General features: G+C 41.7%; 4 protein-coding genes across 15 annotated transcripts; 3 read left to right on the top strand and 1 right to left on the bottom strand.

Moving 5' to 3' along the window:
• Positions 1–939: 939 nt before the first annotated feature.
• On the top strand, positions 940–1,559 carry LOC27208721. The gene is made up of 2 exons (XM_016184281.2): positions 940–1,026; positions 1,088–1,559. The coding sequence occupies exons 1-2, from the start codon at positions 1,020–1,022 to the stop codon at positions 1,459–1,461; spliced, it is 381 nt and encodes a 126-aa protein (XP_016039894.1). The 5' UTR covers positions 940–1,019; the 3' UTR covers positions 1,462–1,559.
• A 2,426-nt stretch (positions 1,560–3,985) lies between these two features.
• LOC27208078 lies at positions 3,986–6,578 on the top strand. Of its 2 annotated transcripts, none has more exons than XM_039297500.2 (2): positions 3,986–4,231; positions 5,707–6,578. In XM_039297500.2, the coding sequence occupies exons 1-2, from the start codon at positions 4,225–4,227 to the stop codon at positions 6,150–6,152; spliced, it is 453 nt and encodes a 150-aa protein (XP_039153434.1). In that variant the 5' UTR covers positions 3,986–4,224; the 3' UTR covers positions 6,153–6,578. The 2 variants fall into 2 exon arrangements, with proteins under 2 accessions (XP_039153434.1, XP_039153433.1); XM_039297499.2 differs by having other exon boundaries at positions 4,000–4,231; positions 5,671–6,575.
• A 7,661-nt stretch (positions 6,579–14,239) lies between these two features.
• Positions 14,240–25,259, top strand: LOC6740188 (troponin I). Of its 11 annotated transcripts, XM_039296405.2 has the most exons (10): positions 14,240–14,385; positions 16,410–16,445; positions 17,096–17,278; positions 17,443–17,571; positions 17,637–17,760; positions 21,440–21,540; positions 24,081–24,124; positions 24,190–24,331; positions 24,464–24,506; positions 24,968–25,153. In XM_039296405.2, coding segments are annotated over exons 2-10 (783 nt in total). In that variant the 5' UTR covers positions 14,240–14,385; positions 16,410–16,430; the 3' UTR covers positions 24,970–25,153. The 11 variants fall into 11 exon arrangements, with proteins under 11 accessions (XP_039152339.1, XP_039152335.1, XP_039152337.1 ...); XM_039296401.2 differs by lacking the exon at positions 24,464–24,506 and having other exon boundaries at positions 14,241–14,385; positions 24,968–25,259; XM_039296403.2 differs by lacking the exons at positions 21,440–21,540; positions 24,464–24,506 and adding an exon at positions 20,414–20,514 and having other exon boundaries at positions 14,241–14,385; positions 24,968–25,259.
• Positions 25,260–25,635: 376 nt separating this feature from the next.
• Positions 25,636–27,379, bottom strand: LOC6739846. The gene is made up of 3 exons (XM_002076703.4): positions 26,980–27,379; positions 26,439–26,913; positions 25,636–26,280 (listed from the first exon to the last, which is right to left on the bottom strand). The coding sequence occupies exons 1-3, from the start codon at positions 27,342–27,344 to the stop codon at positions 25,867–25,869; spliced, it is 1,254 nt and encodes a 417-aa protein (XP_002076739.1). The 5' UTR covers positions 27,345–27,379; the 3' UTR covers positions 25,636–25,866.
• Between the last annotated feature and the right edge of the window lie 212 nt (positions 27,380–27,591).

Genomic DNA, 27,591 nt, shown 5'->3' with positions numbered 1-27,591 from the left:
TAATTTGCTGCCTATCACGTAACTTCTCCTTGTTTATTTACACTATGTACTGTTCTTATTCTATCGATCTGCTTTAAATACATAAGCTGTTTGATAGGTGCTTTCACTAAGAGTTTCCAGTGTTGGAAGTTGAATTCTACTATCTAACCCCCCTGGCTGATGTCCTGGCGACGCCCTTGTGGCCTCTCGAATGTTGCAAATGCTTAATTGGAGCTTAATCGATCGAGATCCGTGCTCCCAGCACAAATCGAAGAACATGCCGAAACCCGAAACACACACACTGAGTTATATACGAGGAATGTATAGTTGATGGGGAGGGAGACGGGGGGTCCCTGGACCCTTGCAGTGTCCTCCTCCTCGAATCGTTGTATATAAGAGTACAGTTTTGTCCATGGTTTCCTAGCCCGCCCACAAACACACACACACATACACACACACAAAATGATGCACGTATGTATGTACATTACGTGCGGCAACATAACTGGACATGCCACGCCCCCGCTACGAAGGCGTCGGCCCTTAACCATGTTTCCGTTTTCAGCATTCTCTATATATTCTAAATACCAATAAATGAAGAAACAATTATATTTATAAACAAACTGAATCCAAATGGAAAACTCATTGACATTAAATTGATGTAAAAAGTTAAAAGTTGTTCGAATTGAAAGAAAAGAAAAAAAATACCATAATGTGGAATACAAAAAGATATATAAAAAAAGCTGTAAAAATTATGAGAAACTATGTATGTATAATTAAGATGAAATGTTGCAAAAATTAGTGAAAATAAAAATTTAAAAAATCTAGCCAACTGTTTTGAGTACTGTACATATATAGTATGTACAATCGCACACTTAATATTATCACATCGCGGGTCATTTTCTAGGAATTCATACACTTTTATACCTATTTGTTTTTTACTTATTCGATTCGGCGGGCGAAAAAAAGCCTATAACATGGTACACAATCTTCTTTTCGAGATCAGTTGAAGTCGGCACAGCAGCGCTACAATACAGAAAACAATGAAGAGTAAGACATTTTTGGTCAAAACATAGTACGAATATTTATTTTTTCGACCATTAATTCGCAGTTCTCTGTTGTGTAACCCTTTTGGTCATATGCGCATGTGCGTTTGGATTGCCCCAGATAACAAGCATCTTGTGGGCGAATAAGTATCCTCCTGGTTATGGCCCAGTAGTCACCGGGATAAAGGCAGTCATCGCCCTCACTCCATGCACCCTCGAGCGAACTCCCACATCCTTAAGCTTCAGCTCTAGTTACGAATGCTCCGAGAGATGCTCCGGCCATTGTGCTAGCTGCAACTCCACCTGTATCTTTGGCAACCGATGCGTCTGCGGAGCTGGTATCTACTGCACATGGAATCCTGATTCATCTCAGCATAAGCCAGGAACTTTGATCCCAAAAGTATGCGAGCCCATTGAGAATTTCATCGAACGCGTTTAAGGTACACCCTTATCTATATCATATATTAAGTAAAATTGAATGCGTATAAAATGTAAGACTATTGAAAAATAAAATCCAAGTGGGCAATAGTACATATATATATTATTTGATTTTATTTGAAACACCACATATCGCTAAATATTCTGCTACGTGTAGAGTCTCGACTATTAGATACCCGCTACTCAGCTAATGTGGTTGCTTCCAAGACTTCACACGAGCTCCACCTAGCGGGTGTTATAATAACATACAAATACAAAATCCACAGATTTCGGCGATATATGTACTCCTAGATAGATTTATTTTTAACTAACGCACAGCATTATTAGAATGGGTCACACTCATGTAGTTCAGATCAGTGGTAGAAAACCACATTAACACCAAGTAGCTTAATATATGTGAAGATTTCTTATGCAGGTGTTTAAAATTATTTATTTTTACAGAATGAACACAGTTATTATTGATTTTCTGTTCACAATGCCATATCCATGATCCTCCTTCATTAGTACCTGTAAAGTATAGATTGTATAGAATATAAACAAAAAGGAAATGGATATCCTTAGGTGTAACTTCCTTCTCGCTCACAAATAATCCAATCCACATGAACAGCAGAGGCGCGATTGCTAGCAACTTTTGTGCCGTACGAATTTGTTTTCAATGTAGATGCTTTTAGATTTTTTGGTTTTTCTGTTAGACAAGACCAAACTTGCTTAAGAAATAACGATTTTGATCTGCATATAAGTTATAGATTGATAGGTGGACATTTTATCGATTTCCAGCTTTTTCGGGATTTTCGGGATCTATTTACCTTTTGCTTTATATATTGAAAGCTTCACGAAATCCATTACAGAAACTAAGAAATAATTAATCTTAATAATAATAAGTAATTTCACATAAATTCGTCCTTCTTATACACGAGCAATATGTATTGTAATTCCTAAGAAATAGATTAAATTTCACTTTCTTGCGAACTGAACTCTTCGGTCATGTGATTGATATGAAAATTTGTAAATTTTAGGTATATTTTGTAGGCCATCCGTATGTTTTTAATCTTTATTATAAGCCCATTAGCAGACCTAAAGTTTCGTTTTTTATATATTTTAAATGCAAGTTAATAAATTACCGAATCTTTCGTCTTTCCAGACCTTAAGTCCTTGTACTTTAAAGATTTTAGATTCGCTTGAAGTTGAAGGATAATTTCGAGCACTTTGCGTTCGAATTGCTGAGCTAATCCTTCGATATTATTTGATTCCATCTAAAACGTTGGTAATAATTGCATTAGGCGGCAATCTCTATGGCTTCCCGTGCGGCAATCTGGGCCCCGATGATGGAACAATGGCTGGCTGTTGCTTCTATGGCCTCTTACAATAGCCGCTGTCACACGCACAAGAGTCTTAAGTCTAATCTTGTGCAGTGGCCAGCAGCTGCAATAAGCACCTTTCGGTTCCGGACGTGGTCGGTGAATCACTACCATTGCTGGTCGCCTGGCACACTAATCATCATTGTACCCGTGCAGTTCAACGGACATTGCCGAACCGATTGCTGAATAAGTGATGACGATGTGCCCACGACATATGGTCGAAATTCCAGGCTAAAACGCGGACGCTCCTGCCGCGTTTTTGAATAATATATAGCAATGTGTGTACATATATATATATATTTTTTATGGGTCTCTCGATGGGTTATCGATTTTCAATTGGAAAATGCACTTCCTCTTTTTGGGTGTGCGATTTAATATCCTCGTCACTGAATCACGGCAAAACAAAATGTTAAAAAAAATACCAATGGAGTGATACTATTATCCTGCGGGGATAGCACTTGAAAAAAATATGTAGATTGTTTCGCTGACGAGCAGGAAGGATCCTTCGGCTGGCCGCTGGTTGTCGCTTAATTAACGCTATTTAACTGAGACATTGTTCGGTGCGGCGTTCACCTTTTATAGTGGCAGGTGGTCAGAACATCCCTCTTGGTTCAGCTTGTTTAAGTACCTTGCCTGTACGTGTTGGCCGAAGACTTACATGTGTGTGTGGTATTATTAGGGGCGCATTAGTGTGTGTCCCACTCGCAAAAGGCTGCCTACTTTTCAGCGCTGCCCGCGGGGGGTTTGGGTGTTGGGGGGGGGCTAAAGCGAAACGACAACAAACAGAAGAGGAATGAATCCCAAAAAATCGAAAGCCAGACATTGAGGCAGGTTTCTTTTGCTCTGTGTGGCAAGATACGTATGTGTGCGTGTGTGGATACTCGGGGTTCTTGACCAGAAGCCAAAGCGCCGCTGAGCGAAATATGATCCGAATGGAGATATGCAACTGCAACTGCAATTGCCACTGCAACTTGCAACTGCCACAATCAGTGGTGGTGGTGCTTCATACCCGTTCGCCCACCCGGGGGCGTCACAAAAATTAAATAACATTTTTCCCGGCGGCTGAATGGTGGTGGCACTTGTATGGCATCTCCGGGTTTCGACCGGGGTTTGGGTTTGGTTTGCTTCGCTGGTCAGCGCCCGTACAAAAGTGTGCCCGTGTTTAGTGGGGAATCTCAACAAGGTAACGGTAAAGGTAATGGTGGTAATGGTGGCTTAGCGCGTATCAAGTGACAGATTGTCTGCGGCAAGGAGGCCGGCGATCAGTCGATTCGCTCGCCGTCTTGGGAAACCATAATTTCCGACAGCCATTCACAACTGTCAGTTTTCGATGGTATTCTAATGTGGAAATAATGATTGATATGTCCGGAAAGTATCAAACGATTTTGGATTTCCGTTTAATTTGAATGTGCTGTAAGTAAAGTTTGAAATAGTTGTAACTTAGAGAATCTTATAGATACAAATGGAGGTTACAATAAGTGGAAAACTATTTCAAAGCATGACAACATTATGGCTTATCTAAATATCAGATAAAAATTGAAAATCTGAAAACTACTCATTTTTTGATTTGAAAATAGTATGTATGTTCCAAAGTGAAATGTATATGTAATTTAAGGACATGTGATATTTTAGTGGAATGTAAAAGGTAATTGCTAAGGTACAAGTAAGTCAATAAATCCAAATAACAATTATTAGAAATATATGAAATCTAGAATATAAGTAAATATTTACATATTAACTTTTGAACTTCCTAACCAAATGGAACAGGTGCTGAAAGCAAGTTCATTCTCTTCGCTGGCTAATCACAAATTTGCAAAACTTTTAATCAATTAGACATAAATTTTTGATAGTAAATTACCTTGCTGTTCAAGGCGGTTCCACTGGGGGGAAATTTAAATATTTATGTAATTATATTTTTCTTTAAAGCCCGCTGTCTGTAAGTTTAAAGTAATGCAAGGGATAATGGGAGCTCTAATCTAACCAATTACATATGCAATCCATTTAGCCAAACGTCTTTTATTTTGGCTGGCTGTCAAAGTTGATTTCAATCAATATTCATGAAATAACGTTGTAATTAAATAGCCACATACATATGTATACTTTTATAAATTCCTGTGAGCGCGTCACACGTGTCCTTTGCAGAAAGAGAGGGGTATAGGCGGTGGGAGAGGGATGGCAAAGGGTGGCAAGGGGAGGGGCAATCGCGACCTTCGCTGCTACGTCACATTGCTTCAAGATAATCGAGAGCGAAAAGAAATGGCGGAAAAATCCTTGCGAAGGGAAAATGCAAATGGAACGTTGGTGGGGAGTGCGTCTAAAAATAGCAGCCCCCGAAAATCTAGGACACCTTGCCCCGCCACCGTGACGTTGCAGACGCCCCTTTCGCTGTTGCGGCACTGAGAGAAATGGTGCACCACATTCCAAATAAAACCAAAAAACTCAAACTAAAACCAAACGAAAAATAAGACAGCAAAGAATTCAACAAAATATTTATTCGTGCCCAATTCAATGGAAATATTAAAAATGACAAATTGAGAAATCAAAAGGGTTGAGTTTACTTACATACTGATCTTCAAACGACTTGCTGTGAAATATTTAATTCAATATTAATATAAATTTAACATTTTAAATGTAGAATATTAAACAGATTTGTACTATTTGATTGCGAGTAATTAAATATAATTATAGCATACTTTTAGACAGCTCAGTATGTAAGAATCGTTTCATTAGGAATCTTATCCGTTGAAAACTATTATTTCAAAACTAGTTGTTCTGCTTTTAGCTTAGATGATCAAATTAAAGATTGTATTTTAATTGTATTTTATTGCATCGTTTTTGTTCTCGCTGTGTAGCCTGCCTTTTTCGCTTCTCGCTTTCACTTTCTCCAGGCACTTCCCCCATCGCCCCCGCTCACCCCGCAGCCGCCTCGTTTCGTCTTCGGAGGAACTTCGTCTTGGATTCGGCACTGGGTTACTGGGTCTGCACATCGCAGCATCTGCGCTCGGTGGCGACTATGACGTCAGCGGCGGCGGGTAAATGGCCTCTGCAGGCTCGTCACATGTTGCTGTTGCGCCCAGCAACATCCGCGCCACGGAAAAGGGGCGCCTCCCCCTTGCAGCCGCAACAACAAGAGCAACGCGGAGGCGCAGGGTCAACAATGTTTGGGCTGCCCCTGAAAGTAGGCAGCGATTTTTTGCCCTGCTCCGCGGAGAATAAACAGAGAAATGTGGCAGGCGCGACGAGTTTAAATTGCTTTAGCTGGACATTGCTGGAGTTCGGAGTTGGCAACTTTGCATGTTATGAACTTCCCGTGCAAGTGGTCCAATATAATTAGATGCCTGAAAGTGTGCTGCCCACTTCGAGCGGAAAACAAAGCTTTTCATTTCAAACTGAAAATAGTTGGATTTTAATTAAAAACTTTTCTCTGCCACTTAGCTGCTAAACTGTGTTTATTGTCCCGCCGTGCAGGTTGTCGGTGGAAATTGAAGAGCACGGACAAATTGCGGAGATGCAAATCACTTTTAAACGAGTTTTGAATAGTAGATTTGATTTTCGTTTAAATTTAATCAAATTTTCCCTTTTTTTCCTTTATAACATCTACTATGTATTCAGATGCCCAATAGTACATTTTCGGGATTTTTTATACATATTTATTTCTCTATCACTGCCTAAATGTATTAATTTTAATCAAAAGTACATGTTGTTTAGAAATATCTGTGCATTCATTCATTTTGTGAAAATTTACCTAACTATTAAAATATTGAATGTAATTTAACACATTAAAAGCTTAATTAAACTTACATTAACTGGGTATGTAAATATATTTTAAATTTTTTTATAAACTGAAAAATAAAGTGTAATAAATGCTTATTAATAAAGATGGAATTTAAAAATAAAATCAAATAACTTAAATACAAAGCTAGGTTTATTTAGGAATAAAATATAAATACACTGATCTCTTTTATACTTACTTATAGAACACTTGGCATGGAACTTAAATTTAGTAGCAACTGGATTTTGAATTGCAGTAGTCCATCCCACGAACGAGCTCAACGTGTCAAGTTTTTGTTTTTAAAACGATCTCAAAACTTGCTTAGTGGAACTCGGACGTAGGACAGAGACTTGGGGATTCCCCGAACGCCACTGATGACGACGTTGCACTGACATCACTTGCACACTTTCGGTACACTTTGAAAAAAAATCGAAAAAAAAGCCTGTTCAAATGTTTTGGCGCCAGAGTTTTGGGTTTTCAGTTTGAATTCAGCCTTTTTGCTGGCTGGAGCCATTCACGACTGTTTGGCTTGGAGACGAGTTTGCGACTGATTTTCCCAGATGCTGGCACTGCGAATGTAAACCCATGACCAGGCTCAAATTTGTGGCGCCCAACGTCGGCTGAGGCGGCGGCAGAGGCAGCGACTGCGGCGGCTGCTGCGGCAGCGGCAGAACCAGCATCACAACGCCATCTCTGATGTCGCAAACAGTGTCCTTTGCAGATTATGTCTGGGGTCGCGTTCGGGGTCTCTCTTATTTGGGGCTGGGCTGGGTCGTCCTGTGCGAAGGATGCTGCCTGCTCGCTGGCTGCTGAATACTGGATACTGGATGTGGATATCCAATACTTGCTTTTCTCAATGAAAATCTCCATTTGCAGCCCAGCAGCGCGGCCGCCATTGGATGCATGCCTCACATCCTGTGAATGAATGCCAGCCGTGACGTCACTGGGCCCCAAGCCTTCGTGCTCCTCGGTATTTTCCTTTTTCCTTTTTTTATATCATCGCGAGTCGACTCGGATATTTCGGCATTTGGCATTCGGCACTAGGTCACTGTGTTAGCAGACATTACAGAGCAAGCGGAAGAGGGACGGGGCGGGTTGCAGGAAAGAGAGAGGGATGTAGCGACAGCGGGGGGCGTGGCCGGTTGAGGCATCAGACGGCAGAAAGTCGGTGAGTCCTGCACCCCTTGGAAGAGCCCGCCTAAGCCTCTGTCTATAGACAATCAAAGGAGGCAACTTTTGAAAAAGCCACAAGAAAGGACGAGGCATGAAAGAAATTCTTCGAAAGGAAAGCCAGACTGCCGAAGACTTTAAAGTTCGCACGAATGTGTCTACTTTTTGATTTCCAAAACGAAAAAAGGTTACAAATATAAATTCCATTATAATATTGAAATAGTAAATATCATCAATATTTATATATTGTTTTTATTCATTTTTAGATTCGAAAAGTATATTTTGCGCTTTACCTTAAAGTATGCTCCGAACTTATGTGTCAAACTATTTGTTTTAAATATATAGAAAAACAAAAGAATTTAGCAGCATATATTTTGGAAAATTTGTTTATCTTATATGATGCTAATAATATACAGACATATGTCAGGGTTTATAATCATTGGCATTTTCATGTACTTTCTAGATCAAAACAGAGTTTATACACTTTCCTATGTGAAGCTACATATGCATTTATGAAAAATTTGATAATATTCATATATACCAGGTTATAAGACCTTTGATTATCCGATTTTTGTAACTTTTCCTAGCTTTTAAGAATGTTTGTACACGGATATTTTCGTGATATAGGGATGCTAGCTATGTTTCCTATGTGATATATGTATGTAACAAGCACCTGGAGTGCAGCACTTGCTTATCAATTGGAACATGGCTGTGCCAGAAGTTGGAGAAGTGAATCGGATGGAAATGGAGGGGATGGGGACCGATGGGTATGGTGGCTGGTGCTCCATGCAGCGGCAATGACGTCGACGGCGTCTGCACACCTGTTTGACATTGCTCATTGGCCCCGCAGATGAATGGAGCCCGGAGGCCCATCCCAGCCCAGCCCGTTCCGATCCGATCCGAACCCGATTCGCAACCGATTCGGATTTTTATTCGGCGAATGCTGCCGCTGCCGCTGTTGCAGTTGACACTTTGACCTTATGCAGTTTGTGCAGTGCGTTCAAGTTGGAGTCCGCTGCTCCTGCTCCCTTCCCCGGCACCCCCTTCGGCAATCACCACCCCACCACGCCAGCGAATCCCAGCCAATTACGTAGCGACCTTCGCATTTATTTTTAGTGCACTTCTAAAAATAAATCGGGGTCAGCTAGAGCGGAGCCAGAAAATCAAAACTTTCACTTGCGAGTCTCGCTGGCAAATTCAAACAGTTTAGCAAGTTGGACAATGACGATGCCCAGGCGAATTCCAGATGCCAAATAGCCAGGTGTGTAGAGCAGGGAGCTGCTACGTAAAATAGAGTAGGTGGGAATTTGGCCAGGAGTTGGCTATATCTTTAGACAAACGGGCTAGTTGTCGCTGCCAACAACGAGAACGAGACGGCCGACAGAAAATAGAAAGAACAAAAGCGTAGAGCAGCGTATTTTTATTATGCCACATATACACAATGTATGGTCGGCTATATAGACCCCATTCCGTATTCTGTATACCAAAGCATCCCATATAGCTGCGCCCGATTATTCGGCGTTATGTGATGTGCATGCATGGATTTCGCTCTAATGCCAAAACACGATTATGTGCGTCCGCCGATCGGACTATATGCTACTATATATATATATATACAGTCGTATATAGAGCGGTAATCTGTGGGCGAATCTCTTCTAGGAATGCGTCGATGGCTGTTCATGCAAGTGTCTGGCCATAATAGAGGGTTTCCTGATCCATTTGAAGCTATATCTACAGACTTAGGATGGGTCTGTACTATGGTTGTACATATATAAAGTCTACGGGTATAGGAAACAAATATGACTATACCTTTAAGTTTCTAGTTATAGCTTAATTGGCAAGTGTTTATTGTTTTTTCTAAAAGTTAAGCCGAAAATATGATACACTTCTGTATATACCACACTTGTATACACCCTTTGTACTCAGTTCTTTTCGTTTATCCATGCCGGAAATCGGCATACAATGGAGCCATGTGCAGAGTCCATGCGGATCAATTGAATTGCAACTGCCAGTGCATTCAAATCCAAATTGCATTGGCGCTATCCACCTGCCCCCCATTCCCTTCGCATTCCTCACCAGACTCGCCATCCGCTCCTCGTTGTGTGTATCCAATGGTGTTGCTTAAGTCATCAAGTCCGGCCAGATAAGGTGCTCCGAATCGGAACCAATTGAGTGAGTGGCGAACGGGACAAAGGGAGCACATTTCCATGGGCCAGGACATGGGTTCAGGACATGGGGCATCCATCCACATGGCCAGCCAGTCGGACAGTCAGCCCGACAGCTTAACTCGGTTGACATTTATCTGGCTTTTGCATTTGTGCACTGCTGTTGCCATAGCGCCACGCCCACCCACAATCGGAATGGGCGGCCCATTGATGACGCTGGCGACTTTCATTCACAAAACTGCAGCATTTCAAGGCAGGAACGGAGTGGCAAACGTCAGCAGTGAATGGAAGAGACAGCCATGCAACCACCCCCCGTTTAGCCCCTCGATGAAAATGTGGAAAATTGTGCAGCCCCCGCCCCTCTCTCCCTCTTCTTTGGATGTCCTTCGTCGTGGATGTGGATGCAGATGTGGATGTGGAGAGGCTGGGCGGCGGAGGCGACTTGGCTAATGAAGACCAATGACGTCCGACGGCTTACAAAAGCACTCGGAACAAAATGCTTAATCGTTCTCGAATTTAAATGAGTAGCATTAACTCAACTGGCATTCCTTTCATGAAGAGCACACATTTTCATTTGATAAGTCTTCTAATTAGCGCATTGAATTCGAAGTTACCGTGTATTCCTAAAAGGATTTGAAAAGGGTATTTGTGATAATTATCAGATATAATAAAGATACATGTGTGGATTCGAGGTCTCACAGAAATGAATTGATGCAATATATAAGTATCTTTTTGGTAATTTTCCGTATCATTTGAAAGCACATATCTGATATGCTGTTCGGTGAGAATGTTCTTTCAAAAGTGTGTGTGGAATGGCCGTGGAAATTGGGGCCCCTTGATTGACCTCAGCTTACTGGACCATCAATCAATTAGGCGCCATTTTGCCTTCCACGAACGCGTGCACATGGAATCCGCATCATATTCCTGTTCCTGCACCATGTTGCATGTTGCATGGACTGACCTCGCTGCCTCCTGATGACGTCTGCCGTGGAAACTATGACGTCACTGGCGGCGAAACTAGTGCAAATACACTACAAGCTGCACACGCATGCCATCGGTGTGAACGGCTGTCTGTGTGCGTGCGGCGGCTGCACGTCATCAATGTGGAAAATGGAAAGCCATAGAAAAAGTACAAGGGTATAAACACAAGTCCCTAAAAATAGGCGATTATCCGAGATGCGAAGTACTTCATAAAAAAACAGCAATGGAAAATATTGAGCTAGTTTCAAAGAAGCCAAACAGAAATTGCCCAATTGTTAGTAATTTTAGCTAAACAAGTTATAAATAAATTATAAATAATTAAATAGGTATTTATTTGTTTTATCTGTATAGATATTTAAGCATCATGCCAAATAAATGCCTTAGTAATTAAGCTACTTATTGATCCCATTATCTATGCTAATCCCATAATTTCCCACAATTTGCTATCATAATACTAGTTTGCAAATGTTTCATTCCGATTAAATTATTACACTTACTCCACAACACAAGTTGCGTGCTGCTCAGCCGCCTTTTGATGCAACAAAATAAGTTACTTTAACCGACAAAGTTAGCAGCAAACGCAGTTAATCCTTGGAGATGTGCAACCAATACGTGTGCAGCGCATTTGAAACTGTAATCCGTTTAGTTGATTTAATTAAATTTGCAATAACTTTGCCAACTCAGAGGCAAACTTGGGCAGCGTTATTTAAATATTTTGCAGGACCTGCCGGAGTAAGCGAATTCTGACGGCTTCCATGAGTGCCAGCACCTACATAATGCGAGTGCATGCAGCATATATAAATATATATGCATATACATATATAATATATATATATATATGTATATGGTGCAGGGAGCATAAGGATGCGTGTGCCTGTTTGTGTGTATATAACCCTAAATGGGTCAGCGACAGCTGGGGGGTTTATGGAAGTGGGGGCTATGGAGGGGAAGTTCGGCGGGCAGACGACGACGACGACGACGACAGCAGCGACAAATAGTTGTCAGGTAGAGCGAACGTTGCAAGGCCACGCCCACAGTGGGCGGCGCAGGGGGTCGGGGGCTTATGACGTTTGTTTTGCTTTGACGCACTCGCAGCCAGCTGACCATCGATGGTTCGCCTTTAACCCCGAATTAAGCTCGATTCACTGGGCACACCACACTGCCCACCTTTAAGGCCTCGATTCGTGCAAATATTCCGCCCAAGTTGCAACATTGCGATATTAAAGTTTACTCATTGCCAAAGCATACTCATTTTAGAGGCTTTTACATTACTGCTTTTCTAGTAATACTGGCCCAACCCCGCTTCAATATTTCCTGTTTGCCAAAGATCCAAAAATAAGGCACAATATTAAAAGTGTTTTCAAATGAAAAACATTTTCGAAATTCATAAATTAAGGCAAAAATTGCTTGGGCGCGCAGCGGAATTGTTTAAAACGCTCGCAGCGAGAATGAAGGCGAAAATAGATTCGTCCAGACATAGACGAACTGATCAAGTTCCCTACGAAAAACGAAAACATTTTGCCCCAAGCTAACCCACTGCCCTTCCGCAGTCGCCGCTTTTCGATTTTCCCCCCTGGAAGCCAAGTTCTAAATTTAAATGGGGGAAAAACAAAATAGAAATCATCGAAAATACATTTCGAAATAGAGCTAGAACAAGCCGTGGCAAAATCAAAAACAAGCAACCCAAACAGAAACAGAAAATGCCAAGAACAACGAGATGAGCAGGGAAAAGCAACATTATTTTCAACAATATTTTGTTGTTGCTCTCCCTGCTGAAAGTTTATAGAATCGGAACATACGTATAGCAGTCTATGTATATCTAAATTCATATACGATATATATATATTTAGACATGGTTTCGTGATCGAAACGTTTTATTCGTCGTCTTTCGTTCTCGGCGAAATTCGAAAATTACTTTCAACAAACGTTGCAAGGCGTTTCGTCTACGGGGCGTATGCGTGATTTTCAGTAGGTGTGTTGCAGCGTCATTCGCACCGTTTACCCTTATATATAGAATTTATATATATTTATATACATATAGATATATATCTGTGTGTATTTGGCCATATTCCGTATATACATTATATTTAGACTGACGATGCCAAAGTAATTCAGCTAAAACATTGATATTAACAAGACGGATATAGGCTATATGTTCGTACGATTCGCTTGGAACACATTATTCGAAAGTTTAAAGTTATGTCAGCGGCCAACTTGCAAGATAAATAGCCGAACAACATGAAACAGATCGTTAAAATGGTTTTTCTAGATCAAGTCCAAAGTGGCACGGTCTAAGAAAAACCTTTTAAATGAATGCAAACGGAATAATTACTTTAAGACTGGTAATGCATTGCAGGGATTAAATAGTATTTATCTGATAATTGAATCAGCCAAGTATCTATGGGATTCCCCAATTTTATCTAATATATTTTCAGCAATATATATGTAAGGGTTATTAACCTATTTTTCTTTAAAACTGCAGTCTTTTATTGATAAGAGTAATGTGTATTCAATCAACTCATAGAAATAGTAGTTATATTTATGAGGATAAATGTTTGATAGGAGTTATAAATCTAAACTTTAAAATAATGCTGCATTTATCTATTATAAGAAGATATGTTGAAGACGATAACATTGAAAATGAATATATACAATATTATTTATCTTCCCAAGACAAGCTTATTCCCTGGACTTCCCAGAAATAGCATATTATTTTGTAGTTTTTACTCAGGGCTGGCGAAAGCAGAGGTTGCAGCCAGTCGCCGGCCCTGGTTTTCATTGCAGACCGACTGCACCGCCATCGCGTAGCCTCCCAACTGGAGCAAAACCTATTTTTATCCATTGCATTGAATTCCAAGCGGCTCCGTTTACACCAGCACACACATAGAACTGCAGATACGATTTTGTGAACACACAGATGCGGATACAGAGATACAAAGATTCTCCAAGCGGTATTTTCGTAGGGGGTTTACGGGCTGCAGTTCGGACGGGGCGGGAGTTACGGGATCGGGATGGCAATCGGATTCGGATTCGGAATCGCTTCGGCTCGCCACTCGGCTGCGACGATCGTGGGCCGAACAGTTTTCGGTATCCATTTCGATTTTGGTTGGGCTCTGCTCTGCCATGTCAGTTTTGGGGGGTTCTATTTTTGGACCTCACGCCCAGATACATAACCCCGGCCCCCGAGCCACTCTCGCTCTCTCTCGCTCTCGCCCGTTCGCGAAGGACGGTGGGCAGGTGGGCGGCTAACGGTTGGCGCTTTCGGAACATAACGGAACCGAGCCGAACGAGACGATGCGATACGATGCGATCCGATCAACAACGATCCGTATCTGTATCCGTTGGACGGCTGGCCGCTAGAATATAGTCTGCCGTGGATCGTCGGACCGTTCAGTCTTTTTGTGTCGTTCAGTATCATCCGATTCGTGTGATCGACAGCACAGCCGAATTTTTTTTCTTTTTTTTCTAATTCCTTGAAGGTGAGTGCTTGAAGCGGAGCAACATTCAAAAAGCCAAGAAAAACATCACCATCATCGACAACGAATAACAATGCAAGAACAAGCGGGAAGGAAAAACAGAAAACTGCAAAATGCTAAATGCAAAATGCAAATGCTAATGCAAAGAAAAACAAATGTGCAATCCTCAGTCCTTTCTCATATGCTATACATATCTATATATTTATATTTATATGTATGCATGGACCTGACCAAAATCGTGTGCGTGTGCCCAGAGGATTTAAACATTTTTTTAACTATTTTTTTGCTATTTTTTTCAAGTGATACAAGTTAACAAGTGTCTAAAACTGCATCGAAATACTTTTCAACATTATTTTGACTTGATTTTGCAAGGAATTTTTTTTCTCGGATTGGCTTGCCAATTACGTAAGAAGTTGCCGTGTGTGTGCGTGTATGCGTGTGTGTGCGTGCCGAAAGCTATAAATGTATCCCGCAGATACAAGATACATTTCAAAAAAGCTGAAATCGCTCGAAAAGTGCCTGAAAATAGACCACAGCGAGAACAAGAGATCCCGAGAGAGAGAAAAATCACACACACACACACGCATACACAGCAAATCATACACTCACACACAGAGAAACAAACGCACAGGTCGCCCAAGTAAAATAACTGGATAAATGCTCTCCGAACTTTTGGATTTAATATTCGATACGAATATCGTTGCTCCAATTCGACTATTTTTTTCCGTGAACATATAAACAAATTGTACGGCAAATCATAAATAGCTGCCATATTTCTCGCATCCGAGATTCGTGTATCTATCAACAGGTTTATTTTTAAATCAGACAGATACTAGATACAGTAGATGCCATCCCACTCGCTCTCATTCTCAGATTATGCTGAGTGGAGACATCGACTATGCTCAAATTCGCTGTGCATTTCTCGCAGTGTACATAGCCGAAGGTCGCCATTGTCAGAACATTTTCACGCCTTACCTTCGCTAAGGTGCGCAAATTCCTGGGGCTAAATATACGCCTAGCTCCCTAGCAATTCGTTCTACTAAGCCATATGGCTTCGTAGGTGTGAAAAACAATAATATACAACTTCCCCCAAAGGACATAAAATCTATTACGGATATCTCCTTTCGAAACATCATTGTAATGCTGATAGCATAGCGAGCCTGTTTAACGATTACTTTCAAAACTAGTAGACTCTTTAAAGTTATATATTTACTTCGTGAGGCGTTAATTCCTCGACTTCATTTCAGTAAAAATGTATACATATACATACTATACGATTAAGCTAGCAATCAATTCTGATTAATCCTTAAGATGTAGACATGGTTTTTAGCATGATGAAATGTCATAATGTTTACTTAAAGATTTCCAATATGTTATTCAACATAAAATGTCTTTTGAAATGGCATTAGTACGTTCAATTATCTGTATGCATATGTAAAAGTTACTTCTATACTAACGACTTAACTTTTAGCTTGATTAAAACGAAAACATATCGTAGGAAAGTTTCCATTAACAAAATCAGCTGGCTGAGATCGGTCAGTTGGGAAATGCTTTTCTCTCTTTGCTCACTTGAAATCGGATATCAAAGAGAGCAACTAGCAAAGCTAAAAAGCAATACAGTGGTCTTTTTCTGGCAGCTAGACGCCCACGCCAAAGTAAATGTGCGAAAGAGAGCGGGAAAATGAGCGTTGCTATGGTTGTCCTCCCATATACGGCGTGGACCAATGCTGCGTATACGTAATATGCGGCATATGCCAACAATATTGCGCATACGCACTGTGGTACCCCGGTGAGATCGTAGGCGTGTGCGAATGGGAGAGAGAGCGACTGATTTATGGAACACACATATATATATACATATATATACACATACTTATACGTATATATGCGTGTATACCTACATATAGCCGTGTATATATAGGGCAATGGAAATGATGTCATCGAACATTTCCATTTCCATTCACCATTCACCATTAGCCTCCAGTTCCAGTTCCTTGAGTTCACCTCTTGATTTCTCTTACTTTCAGTAACCAAAAACACAAATCAAAATGGCTGATGATGAGGTGAGGTGAGTATCGCTAACGGCACCCTTCCTACCGCCTTTGACAAACGGTTGATTAACCTTTGACCCTCTTCTACAGTTAAATATTTTGGGGCATTAATCGCAAGCACTGTTATGGAAATTGGAAGTGATTTGGACGGGATTACCACTGACTGGATGTGGATTTAGGTAAGCAGAGTTCCCGAACAATCCAGAAGCTTCAACTGCCCCCCTTTTGCGACCATGCAACATGCAACCCAAGCCTTTCTTTGCCTTTCTCTTGCTTTCACAGGATCGCTGCGCTTTGCAACCCTCTGAATCCCAGCCATTTCTTCCTTTCGATCAAGGAGCACAGATAATGATAACTGTCAAGTCTGACTGAAAGCCATGTCTGTTATCGTTAGTGTGTGTCTATGTCTCTGTGCCTTGCTTTGTCCCTATTTTGTTATCGGTGCGTTTGTGCTTGGAGAAATTTGAGATCTAAAATAAAACTTGACTGTAAAGTTGTATAGTCAATGATGAGTCAATAGACCACTCTTTTATATTTTAAAACCTATTTGATTGAAAAATATAAATAGTTACTTTGAAGTTCAAGCAATTTTCTCCTAGCCTGGCGTACTTTTCCGATTCCTAGAACTGCAGCTAACCAGAAATCCTTTACCTTGATTTCAGAAAAAGGCAGCAGCTCCGGCCGCGGCTCCAGCGGCGGCGGCCAAACCGGCGGCTCCGGCAGCAGCCCCGGCGGCCAATGGCAAGGCTGCTCCGGCGGCCAATGGAAAGGCTGCTCCGGCAGCCGCCGCCGCTCCCGCCGGTCCGCCCAAGGATCCCAACGACCCCAAAGTGAAGGCCGAGGAGGTACACTTGTGTACGTGTGTGCCCGTTCAACTCCACGTCCATGTCAAAGTCCAAGTCTCGTGCTGTGCAGTGCTGTGTTCGAATATCAGATCTAGTGTTGTGTCCAGTTTTGGATGTGGGCTAACCATGCTGATACACGGATTGTTCGTTCGTTTAATTCGCAGGCTAAGAAGGCTAAACAGGCTGAGATCGAGCGCAAGCGTGCTGAGGTGCGCAAGCGCATGGAGGAAGCCTCCAAGGCCAAGAAGGCCAAGAAGGGTTTCATGACCCCAGAGAGGAAGAAGAAACTCAGGGTAAGTTATCTGCATATACCAAAGCTTTTTCCGATCGCCTGCTAATCCAAGCCCTTCACTTGCAGTTGCTGCTGCGTAAGAAAGCCGCTGAGGAGCTGAAGAAAGAACAGGAACGCAAAGCGGCTGAACGTAGACGCATCATCGAAGAACGTTGCGGCAGTCCCAGGAATCTCAGCGATGCCAGCGAAGGTGAGTAGCCTCGGTCCTCGAACCGAATGGTTAAGATCCCTGATCAGGCGAGTGGAAATCCCCAAAGGTTTTCCTTCCACTTGATCACGGTTCGAAAGTATAAAGGATGAAAAAACGTATAATCGAAATAAACGAAATCAATCAGTAAAACAGACAGGCGGGTTATGCATTCAATATGTTTGAGCCCGTCTGTCGCGAAGCATAAACCGAAATCGATAACTGAAAGTTGAACAAGTGTCATCTATCGCATACATACATACAATTACATAACACACCAACACGGAGACACCAAAAACACACACACGCACACATACACAGGATAACCGACCTCCCACATCGGATCACATCGACGTCGCAGAGGAACCATAGTCTTATTATGCCTGAACCACTGTGTGCAACATGTATCTAAATGTGTCTCTATCTCTATCTCTCTTTTGCCGCACCCATGCCCGTTAAATATCCAATCGATCCACACACACACCACCACCACCACCACCACCCCACTCCAACACAACCAACACCCCATTCCACAACCACAACCAACTCCGAACCACTCCGAAAAACCGAATATAAAAACCCCATTGTGAACAGACACACTCAAATCTCTGATCAAGCAACACTATGACAGGATTAATAAGTTGGAGGACCAGAAATATGATCTTGAGTATGTTGTTAAACGCAAGGATGTTGAGGTACACGAACACCACCAATTTTATATACGCCACCTAAATACGCCTAAGTCTATCCACGATCAAAATCAAAAGCTAACGCTTAACAACTACAATATAAACACCTTCTGTCAGCTGTCTCTTTCTATATATCTAAAACACTATCTCACTCTCAATCTGTTTACTGTATAATACACTCTATATATGTTCGTGAAAAGTGTTATTCGCCCAGGCACTAAAAACTGTACAGAAACTCAATGGCTCAATTAGCTCCGTATGGATCCGTATCCGTATCCGTATCTCCGTATACTCACCCGATTAATGCAGGTCTCTTTCTATATGTCCCTCCAGTGAGGATGTGTTCTGTTTAAGAATGGAAGTGTAGGTGCCATTTCTCGAGTAGATTAGTCTCACGAAAACACACTCACCCACTCCCACACCAAGAAATACCAGCACACTCACACACACACACACAGTCAAACAACACCTCCAGATATCCAGATACAGTTCGAACCGTTTTGATAACCACACTTCGTTCCGCAGATACTCTTCAGAGTGTTTGTAAGGACTACCACAGTAAGATACTGAAACTGGAGTCCGAAAAGTACGATCTCGAGCACGAAGTAGCCAGAAAGGATTATGAGGCAAGCAGCTCCGGTTTCCAATAGTTTAAATCTCTCGCAGATCGTAGAACATGTCGATAACTATCTAAATATATAGAACTACTTCACTAGCCGAGGCAGCAGCACAACCAGCCCAAAGATATATGCAAATATTTCGGAGCTCTATATACACTAGTGTGTGTGTTTGTCCGGCGGACAAAAGAATATAAGACTAAGCACTTCGTAGAAACCGTAGTTAACACCATGTACTTTTTGAATCTAGTTTCCGTTTTGGGAGAGAGCTGTGCAAACGAGGCCCCCACAAAAATTTCGAGGTGTTTTTGACACCCGAAAATCGTATATACCATATAGAAAGTAGAGCCCTAGTCAACGCAGCTAATCCGTAATATAAGAGCTTCAAGGTCGGACCCAAATTGGGGGGATCGAAAATAACTACGCTGCCTTATGTACTAATAACCTAAGCCGAGTGCAACAAGTGCTGACAAACCCTATTTTTGATGTCACCTTATTTGTGGGTTTTTTGCTTTTTACGGCTTTAGCTATAAGCTTTTTGTGGCTACAAGTTGGTTTTTGGCTTTTTATTGTAGCGGAAAACACATGTACTGTTTTTGTATTTTTGATAAGGCTTTTACTAACCCACCAAAATGAAAGAAAATATTAAGAAAAAGCGAAACGGTTAAGTTAGGGGAATGTACTTTACTCTAGTGTGAACAGAGCTTAGGCAAACAGTCATCACAGAAGTACAGTCACGCACGAAGGAACAACAAACAAGACACTGACACACTCTTACAGACACTTCATGTTGCACCAAGAAACGAAAGCACAACACTGTCTTACACTTAGAACATTTGTAGGTGATAAAAATCGAGTTCAATCAATAACTTTATATTAATCAAATCTTAATCTAATCCTTCTTTTTCTTGAAAACGCGCCAACCAATCACTTGAACAATCAAACAAACAAAAAACACACAACCAAACTCAAATCGAAACAAACAATGCGTCGTTGTCGTTGTCTCTATACGTCTCTATCTTTCATGCTATCTCTGTCTCTTTCTGACCCTATCTAACTCTGTTTCTTCGACTATATCTGTCACTCTCTCCAATTTCATGCCGCCCCTAATCTCCTTCCTACTATCTTACTCTTACTATCTTCACTCTTCTGTCTGTACCTGTTCTTTCACTCTATATCTATCTCTCTTCTTTGATCCGTAACTCCCACGCACACATACAAACAAACACCAATACCAACACACTCAAATATACATACAACACAAATACAAAACGAACTCTGTCGTTAAACGTCAACCGTTTACCGTTTCGTAACCGCTACTGTTACCGCTACCGTTACCGTTTACCGCAGCCGAACTGCAAACAATATGCAAACAATATTGGCAACGCGTATACAGTTTGGAGGGCGATAAGTTTGATTTAGAACACGTGCAGAAAGTCAAGGCCCAAGAGGTAAATTCCCCAAAGATTTACAAAGTTTTGCCATGCACCCACCAAAAAAAAAAAAAACGAATTCAAAAAAAAGAAACCAAAATCGAATGTTTTTTTCTTTCTTATCAAGCCAAATAAATTATATAAGATATTTACATATATATAAATCGATTATTAATCATAACTCTACTTTACGATTATGCCCTTGATTTAATTATTTGATTTCATTTCTAAATATTTCCTAATCATATTTTTAGTTTTTTACTGCGATACTTCTTTTCGTTTACATAATTTTGATATTGTTTTAACTGCGCTAAACTACAGAAAAAAACGAAATCAGAGAGATCTTCTCGCATCGGCGCGTGCTTCAAACAGTCTGGTTTTGGGGGGAAATAGTTCCCGGGCCGCCGTGTATATAGTCTATCCGTCCGGATCCGGGAACCGTCTTCCCCCGCCGTAACCCCCAAGCCAGGTCTTCGGTTCGCCGGAGTGGAAGCTTGTAGGAGAAAATAATAAGGAACGTCTTTCATTAATTGTCAAAACCCAAATAATAAGTCTCAGTTTATCGAGATGCTCATGGAATTCAAGCGTACCCAATAGGCCAATAATGTAAACCGTAACGATCGTTTCCGTTTCCGTTCCATTTCATTCCGATCTGATTTGTTCCGTTCCATTTCGTAACAGAAACAGTAGGAGAAACCCAAGTCAAAAATCGAAGAATAAAAACTCATCGAACACATAACATCTAATGAAGCTGCGAAACAACAAACGATAAGATATCGATAACCATTATTGCGATAAACCAAAAGAAAAATCTATAAACAGTAAATTCAATCATAAATACTATTAGTCATACGTAGATTTAGAACATTACCAAACGACGAACGCCGATTAAAAGTTTAAGTCAAACCAAAACCAAATCCCGAAAAATCAAATATTTTTGCAGGCGAATTGCAAGAGATTTGCGAAGAGTATTACGAGCGTATGTATATTTGTGAAGGCCAGAAATGGGATCTGGAATACGAAGTCAGGAAAAAAGACTGGGAGGTACTGCAACAATTTCAATTTAAATTTTCCAATCGTTCTAAATCAATCAATAAATGTCAAAACTCTGAATACAAAAGAACAACCAATCAAAAAAACCAAAAATATTAATAAGACCAACTCACCCAAGACAGAATGCAACAAAATTGTATCAAAACTAAAATCTTATTTGATTATCTAAAGTATTCATTTGAGTTCTAGTATCATGTTCGTTTCCGTTCCGTTCAGTTCCGTTGTTTCTTTCTTACTTGTTGAATGCGCATCTCAAAAATATGTCTCTTAGTTTGTATCTGTTTTACTTGACTGTTTCACAAACAACAACCACCTCGTGCCCCCCTACCCATATATATATACAGAAGCATATATGTGGGTCTCGGTGGGGGCGCACAATCGTGACTATTTATTCGTACTACTCCCTGTTTAATTTCAATTTCGAGTTCCTAATGCCGTTGTTACTTACGTTTAACTCAAAAACTCCAGACGGAAACACGTATCCGCTGAGAACGCGAGGATTGCCTGACCAGTCAATCGATATCGAATATATCGAAAAGTTTATTCAACTTGAAGTGTGACCAGATGTCGTGCCCAGTGAGGTTATGTCCGAAAATACACATAGTGAGGTTAAGTCCGCTATCGAGCACACGAACAAACATGTCACATGGCACCTCCTCACTTCCTCTTTGCAAAAATATCAATTTAACTGGCAATCCAAGTATGCTCATCAGTCACACTACATCCCAGACAACCAGAATCACAAACAAATCGAACAACAACAAGAAACAAGCAACAGTAATGTAGTATTAGTGAATTGCACAATAGTTACAACAACAGCAATATAACTAGTTTGTTGCACCATTTGTGAACTTTGTTTTGTGTGTGTGTTATTTCTCTTTTTTTCTTAACTGTAACCAACAATTTGTTTGTGCCGCTGTCGACGCGTTACGCCATTATTCAACTGAACCACAGTCTGTGCGTCCGGTCCACAAACACAATTTCAACCCAAAAATTTACCAGCACATAGTTATACAAGCACACTAGCACAAAAGTACACGATCACAATTTATGAACAAAAGAAGGAAAAGTACAGTCACGCTCACACGAAACGCAACGCACGCCAGCACGCAACATTTTGCATGCAGCAACACATGAAAAAAAAACAGAAGAATAAAACACTGAAACGACCGACAAGCAGCAGCCACGAACCACCTATCCCGATCAGCCACGCCCTGTACTGCCCACCGCCCACCAAGCCACCGCACTTCATTGTAAATAATGTTTGTGTAAATTGATCCCATCGCCGCTCACACTCTGTCTCTCTCTATCTCTTTCTCTCTCTATCTCTTTCTCTCTCTCTGTTTTTCTATCTATCTCTCTGTTTCTATCTCTGTCTCTCTGTCACTTTTTTCTGTGTTTCTATACTATCCTTTCCGCGAAAAGCCGCAAAAAAGATAAGCCAAAAGCAAAGCTGAGTTCCAAGTTGAAAAGCATAAAAGCCAAGCGTCGATTACTTCTCGATTGAATCACTTAATGCTAGTCCACTAAACGTGATATACCGATTACCGATTACTGATACCGTTAACCGTTACACGTACCCGCCAAAATGTCAAATGAAACTGCGTGCGCAGCTAAACAAACAAATCGAAAGAAAGAGAAACAAGAAAGCAAAGCAAAGCAGAAAAAGCAACACAAAACAAAAAATCGAAGGGAGCAAGCAGAGGAGGCTGTAATCAGTGTTCCGATAACGATTACGATAACAATATATACAAATACCGTTAAGCAGTACCTCAGCCCAGTCGCCCTATTGGGTTTCAGTTTCAATCTCAATCTCAACTTCCGTTCCATTTCCATTGTAGTTGCAGCTAGGCCAACGTCGCTCGTTCCGTCTCACTCACTCCGGCTATCTAGCTATCTATCTATCGATCTATCTTAATCACTTGATCACGCTGACTATCTGTCTCTGTCTAGTGTATATATGTATAAACGAACAATACTCTCTATAAAACTACAAATAAAGCATTAAAGCAAAAGCAATCGACATTTGGATGTTATGCTGTTCAATCAACAAGAGGCGCGATTAAAGCGCCAATCTATTGAACCACCAAACCAACCAATCGAACCGAACCGCAACCACCAAATCCTCGTCTCGCTCCCACTAGGCAGTTTAGACCGCAGAGAACTTGGCTCGCTCGCTCGCTCGCTCGCTTACTCGCTCTCGCACTCACTCACCCACGCACGCCAGCACGCCCTAGTCTTAGCTCATAGTACTTAGCATTACGACTTAGTGGTAGTGCCCATGGTAGAGTATGCTCTATATGTCTGCAACCCATGTTTCCTGTTTCCTGTTTCCCTTTGCATGCGTAAAAGAACCCCCATTTAGTGAAAAGGAAAGAACTTCTTCTTGCAGCATTTTGATTTTGATAGTTGCCCGCCGTAGCTGTAGCTTTATGTGTCGATAGACCGATTGACAATTGTCGATGAAATCATACTAATCGCGTACCCTCTTTCTTCCCAACTCTCTCAACGTGCCTGGCTTGGTTACACAGATCAACGATCTCAATGCCCAAGTTAACGATCTTCGCGGCAAGTTGTAAGTACAATCGAAATAATCGACACGAATGCGATAACTAATCGATTACATTCGAATACCTTTAGCGTCAAGCCAGCCCTGAAGAAGGTCTCCAAATACGAAAACAAATTCGCCAAGCTGCAGAAGAAGGCCGCTGAGTTCAACTTCCGCAACCAGCTCAAGGTGGTGAAGAAGAAGGAGTTCACGCTGGAGGAGGAGGAGAAGGAGGTAAGTGGTCATTTCCCGCCATAAATGGGAACTTCAGCGACGGGGGATATCCAATATTATAATCTCTACTCCACGATAAACGAAGCACTACACCAATCTCTATATCTTCTATATCTTCTCCGTGACGTTTAGAAAAAGATAAAAGATGCCGCTGTGCTAAATAAGGCCAAGAAGTGTAAGAACCTCAGTGTGTGCGTGTGACCCAGATCCTTCTGTTTGCCTTGAGCACCTGAGTGCACCTGCTCCATATCTTTCTCTCTCTCTATATGTTGTCGCACACTGATCTGTCTTTGTCTTTCAACGATCGTAGTCAGTAGTTATAGTCACACACTTTCTCTCTAAATCACACGAACAACATAGAATAGTCTAAATGTGGGGGATCTGAATTTGATTGCTCGAAATTAACCACGGAAAATATGCATTCATTGCACTCGCAATCGATCAAGTTGAGCATCCCACCATAGCAATTTATTTTGGAGCACACGTCACTTGTACATGTAGATCACTATGTAGTTCTTAGTGTCGGCACCGAGCATCCAGATGTTGTATGTGGCCATTTGGGATGGTACATGAGCCTACTAATACCGATATGTTCTCTCCTCTATTCCGCCATGATATCCACGTCCGGATGAGCAGAAGAAACCCGACTGGTCCAAGGGCAAGCCCGGAGATGCCAAGGTGAAGGAGGAGGTTGAGGCCGAAGCTTAAGTGTCCACACGTCCACTAGTGTCCACTGACCCGTGACTCCCGCCCTAAACAATAATTGAAATTATTTACAACAATTATCTGAAGCAATACAATTTATATGAATCTATTAATATATATATATCCGCAAATATATATGCATGTATATATCTCGCCATATATATGTGTCCACAATGGATTTGATCAGAAATGAAGTCAATAAACAACAACAGCAACAACTAAATTAATTCAAAATCAAAATCAAACTCAGACTCAAACTCAAACTCAACTGCTATAAATAATTCAGATCAACGATTCAAAACAACAGCCAAACATCTGAACGCCTTGATGAATTATTTATTATATTTCATTATTTACAAATTATATTTTTTAATGTAAATTAAATTAAATTACAAAAAAAAAAAAAAAAAAACAGACACATTTTTTCTAACTCGCCATATATTATGATATATATATTTTTGGCACTCAAAATCATTTTTTGCACACAAACACTGAGCGAAATAATCCTTAAAATGGTTGAGATTTTCAGGAGGGGATCGAGAACTCACGACCTCGAATATCATAAATACAGTATAGTTTTGAATGAAAAGACAGCGAAATTGAAAATGTATGCCAAAAAGTTTATTACATATTGTATTGTAATGGTATTACCATGCATTTTTAAGGGGTATCTGATAGTCACGACACTAAACTACATCATGCTTTATTGTTCCTAATAGAATGGGTTTTTGGTTTGATTCAACGGCTTTGGAACATTTACAAATTCAACAAGGCCATTATAATTTATTTGAAAATAGACAAAAAAAAAGTGTTTACGAACTATAAACCGTCTAGTCGAACAGTTTCAACTCGTCCAGTCGTTTCAGGGTGCACTTGAGGCTCTCCAGCGTGCGAGTGTTTCCCTCGAACATGAGCTGCACCTTCTGCCTGGCAAATGTCTCGTCGTGGAAGTTCTTCAGTGAGTTGTCCTCGGAGTCCACACCGATCATGCTCATCAGCGGGAAGAATCCAAAAGCCACGAAGAAACCGTAGGCCTCGCGCTTTCTGATTTCATCCATGATATCCTCATAGCTGGGCAGCTCCTTGGACCAGGGCAGATGCTTCAGGCAGTCCACCAGGGACCTGTAGTAGATGTCGACGAGCTCCTGTCGCCGGTCACGTAGCACCTCCAGTTCCAAGCTGGTGTTCAGGAAGTAGTTGATGTCGAAGCCCAGGCTGCCGTAGAAGCACAGCTGGAAGTCAATCTGAAGTGGCAGTAAAATGAGCGTCTAAAGATCAATGGATTCTGATGTAAACAGTAGTTACTCGCTACAAGCTCTTAGTTAGTTTATGAAGAAATAAATAAAATAATATGGGAGATTGCTGGAAGCCTCAATTTTGTGGGCAACCATTTTGTACTTACAATCTTCACCTGCTGCACCGTGTACTCCGCATCGTACTTGAAGAATATGTTGTTCACCCAAAGATCGCCGTGATTGAGCACGTTATGGTTGCCGCGCAGTGGGTACACCGCCTTCAGGACTCGCTCGGTGAAGTGCTCGTGGTAGCGATAGAGCTTCGTGGTAATCCCACCGAATCCCTCACAGTCACCGACCAGAGCGGCCAGCTTTAGGAGTTGAGTGCCGAAGAGCAGCTTGAAGGGCTCCGAGTTGATGGCATCCATGTGGAGCAGACCGAAGGGATAGCGGTCCACAATGGTTTCCGGCTCCCGTTCGGCCATGACCATGGTGAGGGCATGGTATTCGGCCAGTCTGGCCATCACCAGAGCGGCGTGGTCAAAGTCCAGACCCAGCTGGCGGCACTTCAGCTGATAGCCTGCGGCGCACAGGTCCTCCAGGATGATCGTCTGCTCCGGCTGGGTGGTGGAGTAGTAGTGCCTGCAAATGGAAAAACAAGAGATACTCCTCATGGATCCTAGACACACTGCTGCTTAGAGAACCCACTTGGGAGCCAAGGTCCAGACGCTGGAACTGTCCACCGCCCTCCACATGAGTGCCTCCAACTTGGGCTTGATGTGCATGTAGAAAAGCGTCTCCTTGTTGTAAATGTGCAGGCGGGCCAGGATGGCCTGCTTCTCGTCCGGCATGGACTTGACGATCAGGGATGTCTCCAGGACGCAGCTCTCGGCATTGCGATACTTAATCTGAGCGCGGTAGATGTTGCTGCAGTAGTTCTCCCCGCCACGCGTCAGATTGGTCAGCTGGACACCGATGACCTGCAGGTCCAGCTGCTGCAATCCGTGCTCCAGGGTGCGCCTGAAGAACTGCGGCGTAAGGTACAGTGGTGGTTCCTCCAGTGCGTCCGACATCGTGTATCCGTAAATTGCAATTGTGGCGGTGAACAGCCGGCTTTTTATGCAAAATCTCGGAGAGCACTTGCCGATGCCTCATTTGTTGTCTAATTGATCTTAATGGACAGGGCACGACTGGACCTTCCTCAATTGCCTTGATGGAAGTGCATTTGCCGCTGGATTAGCGGTTTGCAGATTGAAGAACATAGCCGATTTGCAGATCTTCGAGCACAGATCGTGGCTGGGGTTCAAATTTATTTTGATA

Source organism: Drosophila simulans, chromosome X, assembly GCF_016746395.2.
Source record: "Drosophila simulans strain w501 chromosome X, Prin_Dsim_3.1, whole genome shotgun sequence".
Classification (NCBI taxonomy): Eukaryota; Metazoa; Arthropoda; class Insecta; order Diptera; family Drosophilidae; genus Drosophila; species Drosophila simulans.
This window is presented reverse-complemented; position numbering and strand designations above follow the sequence as displayed.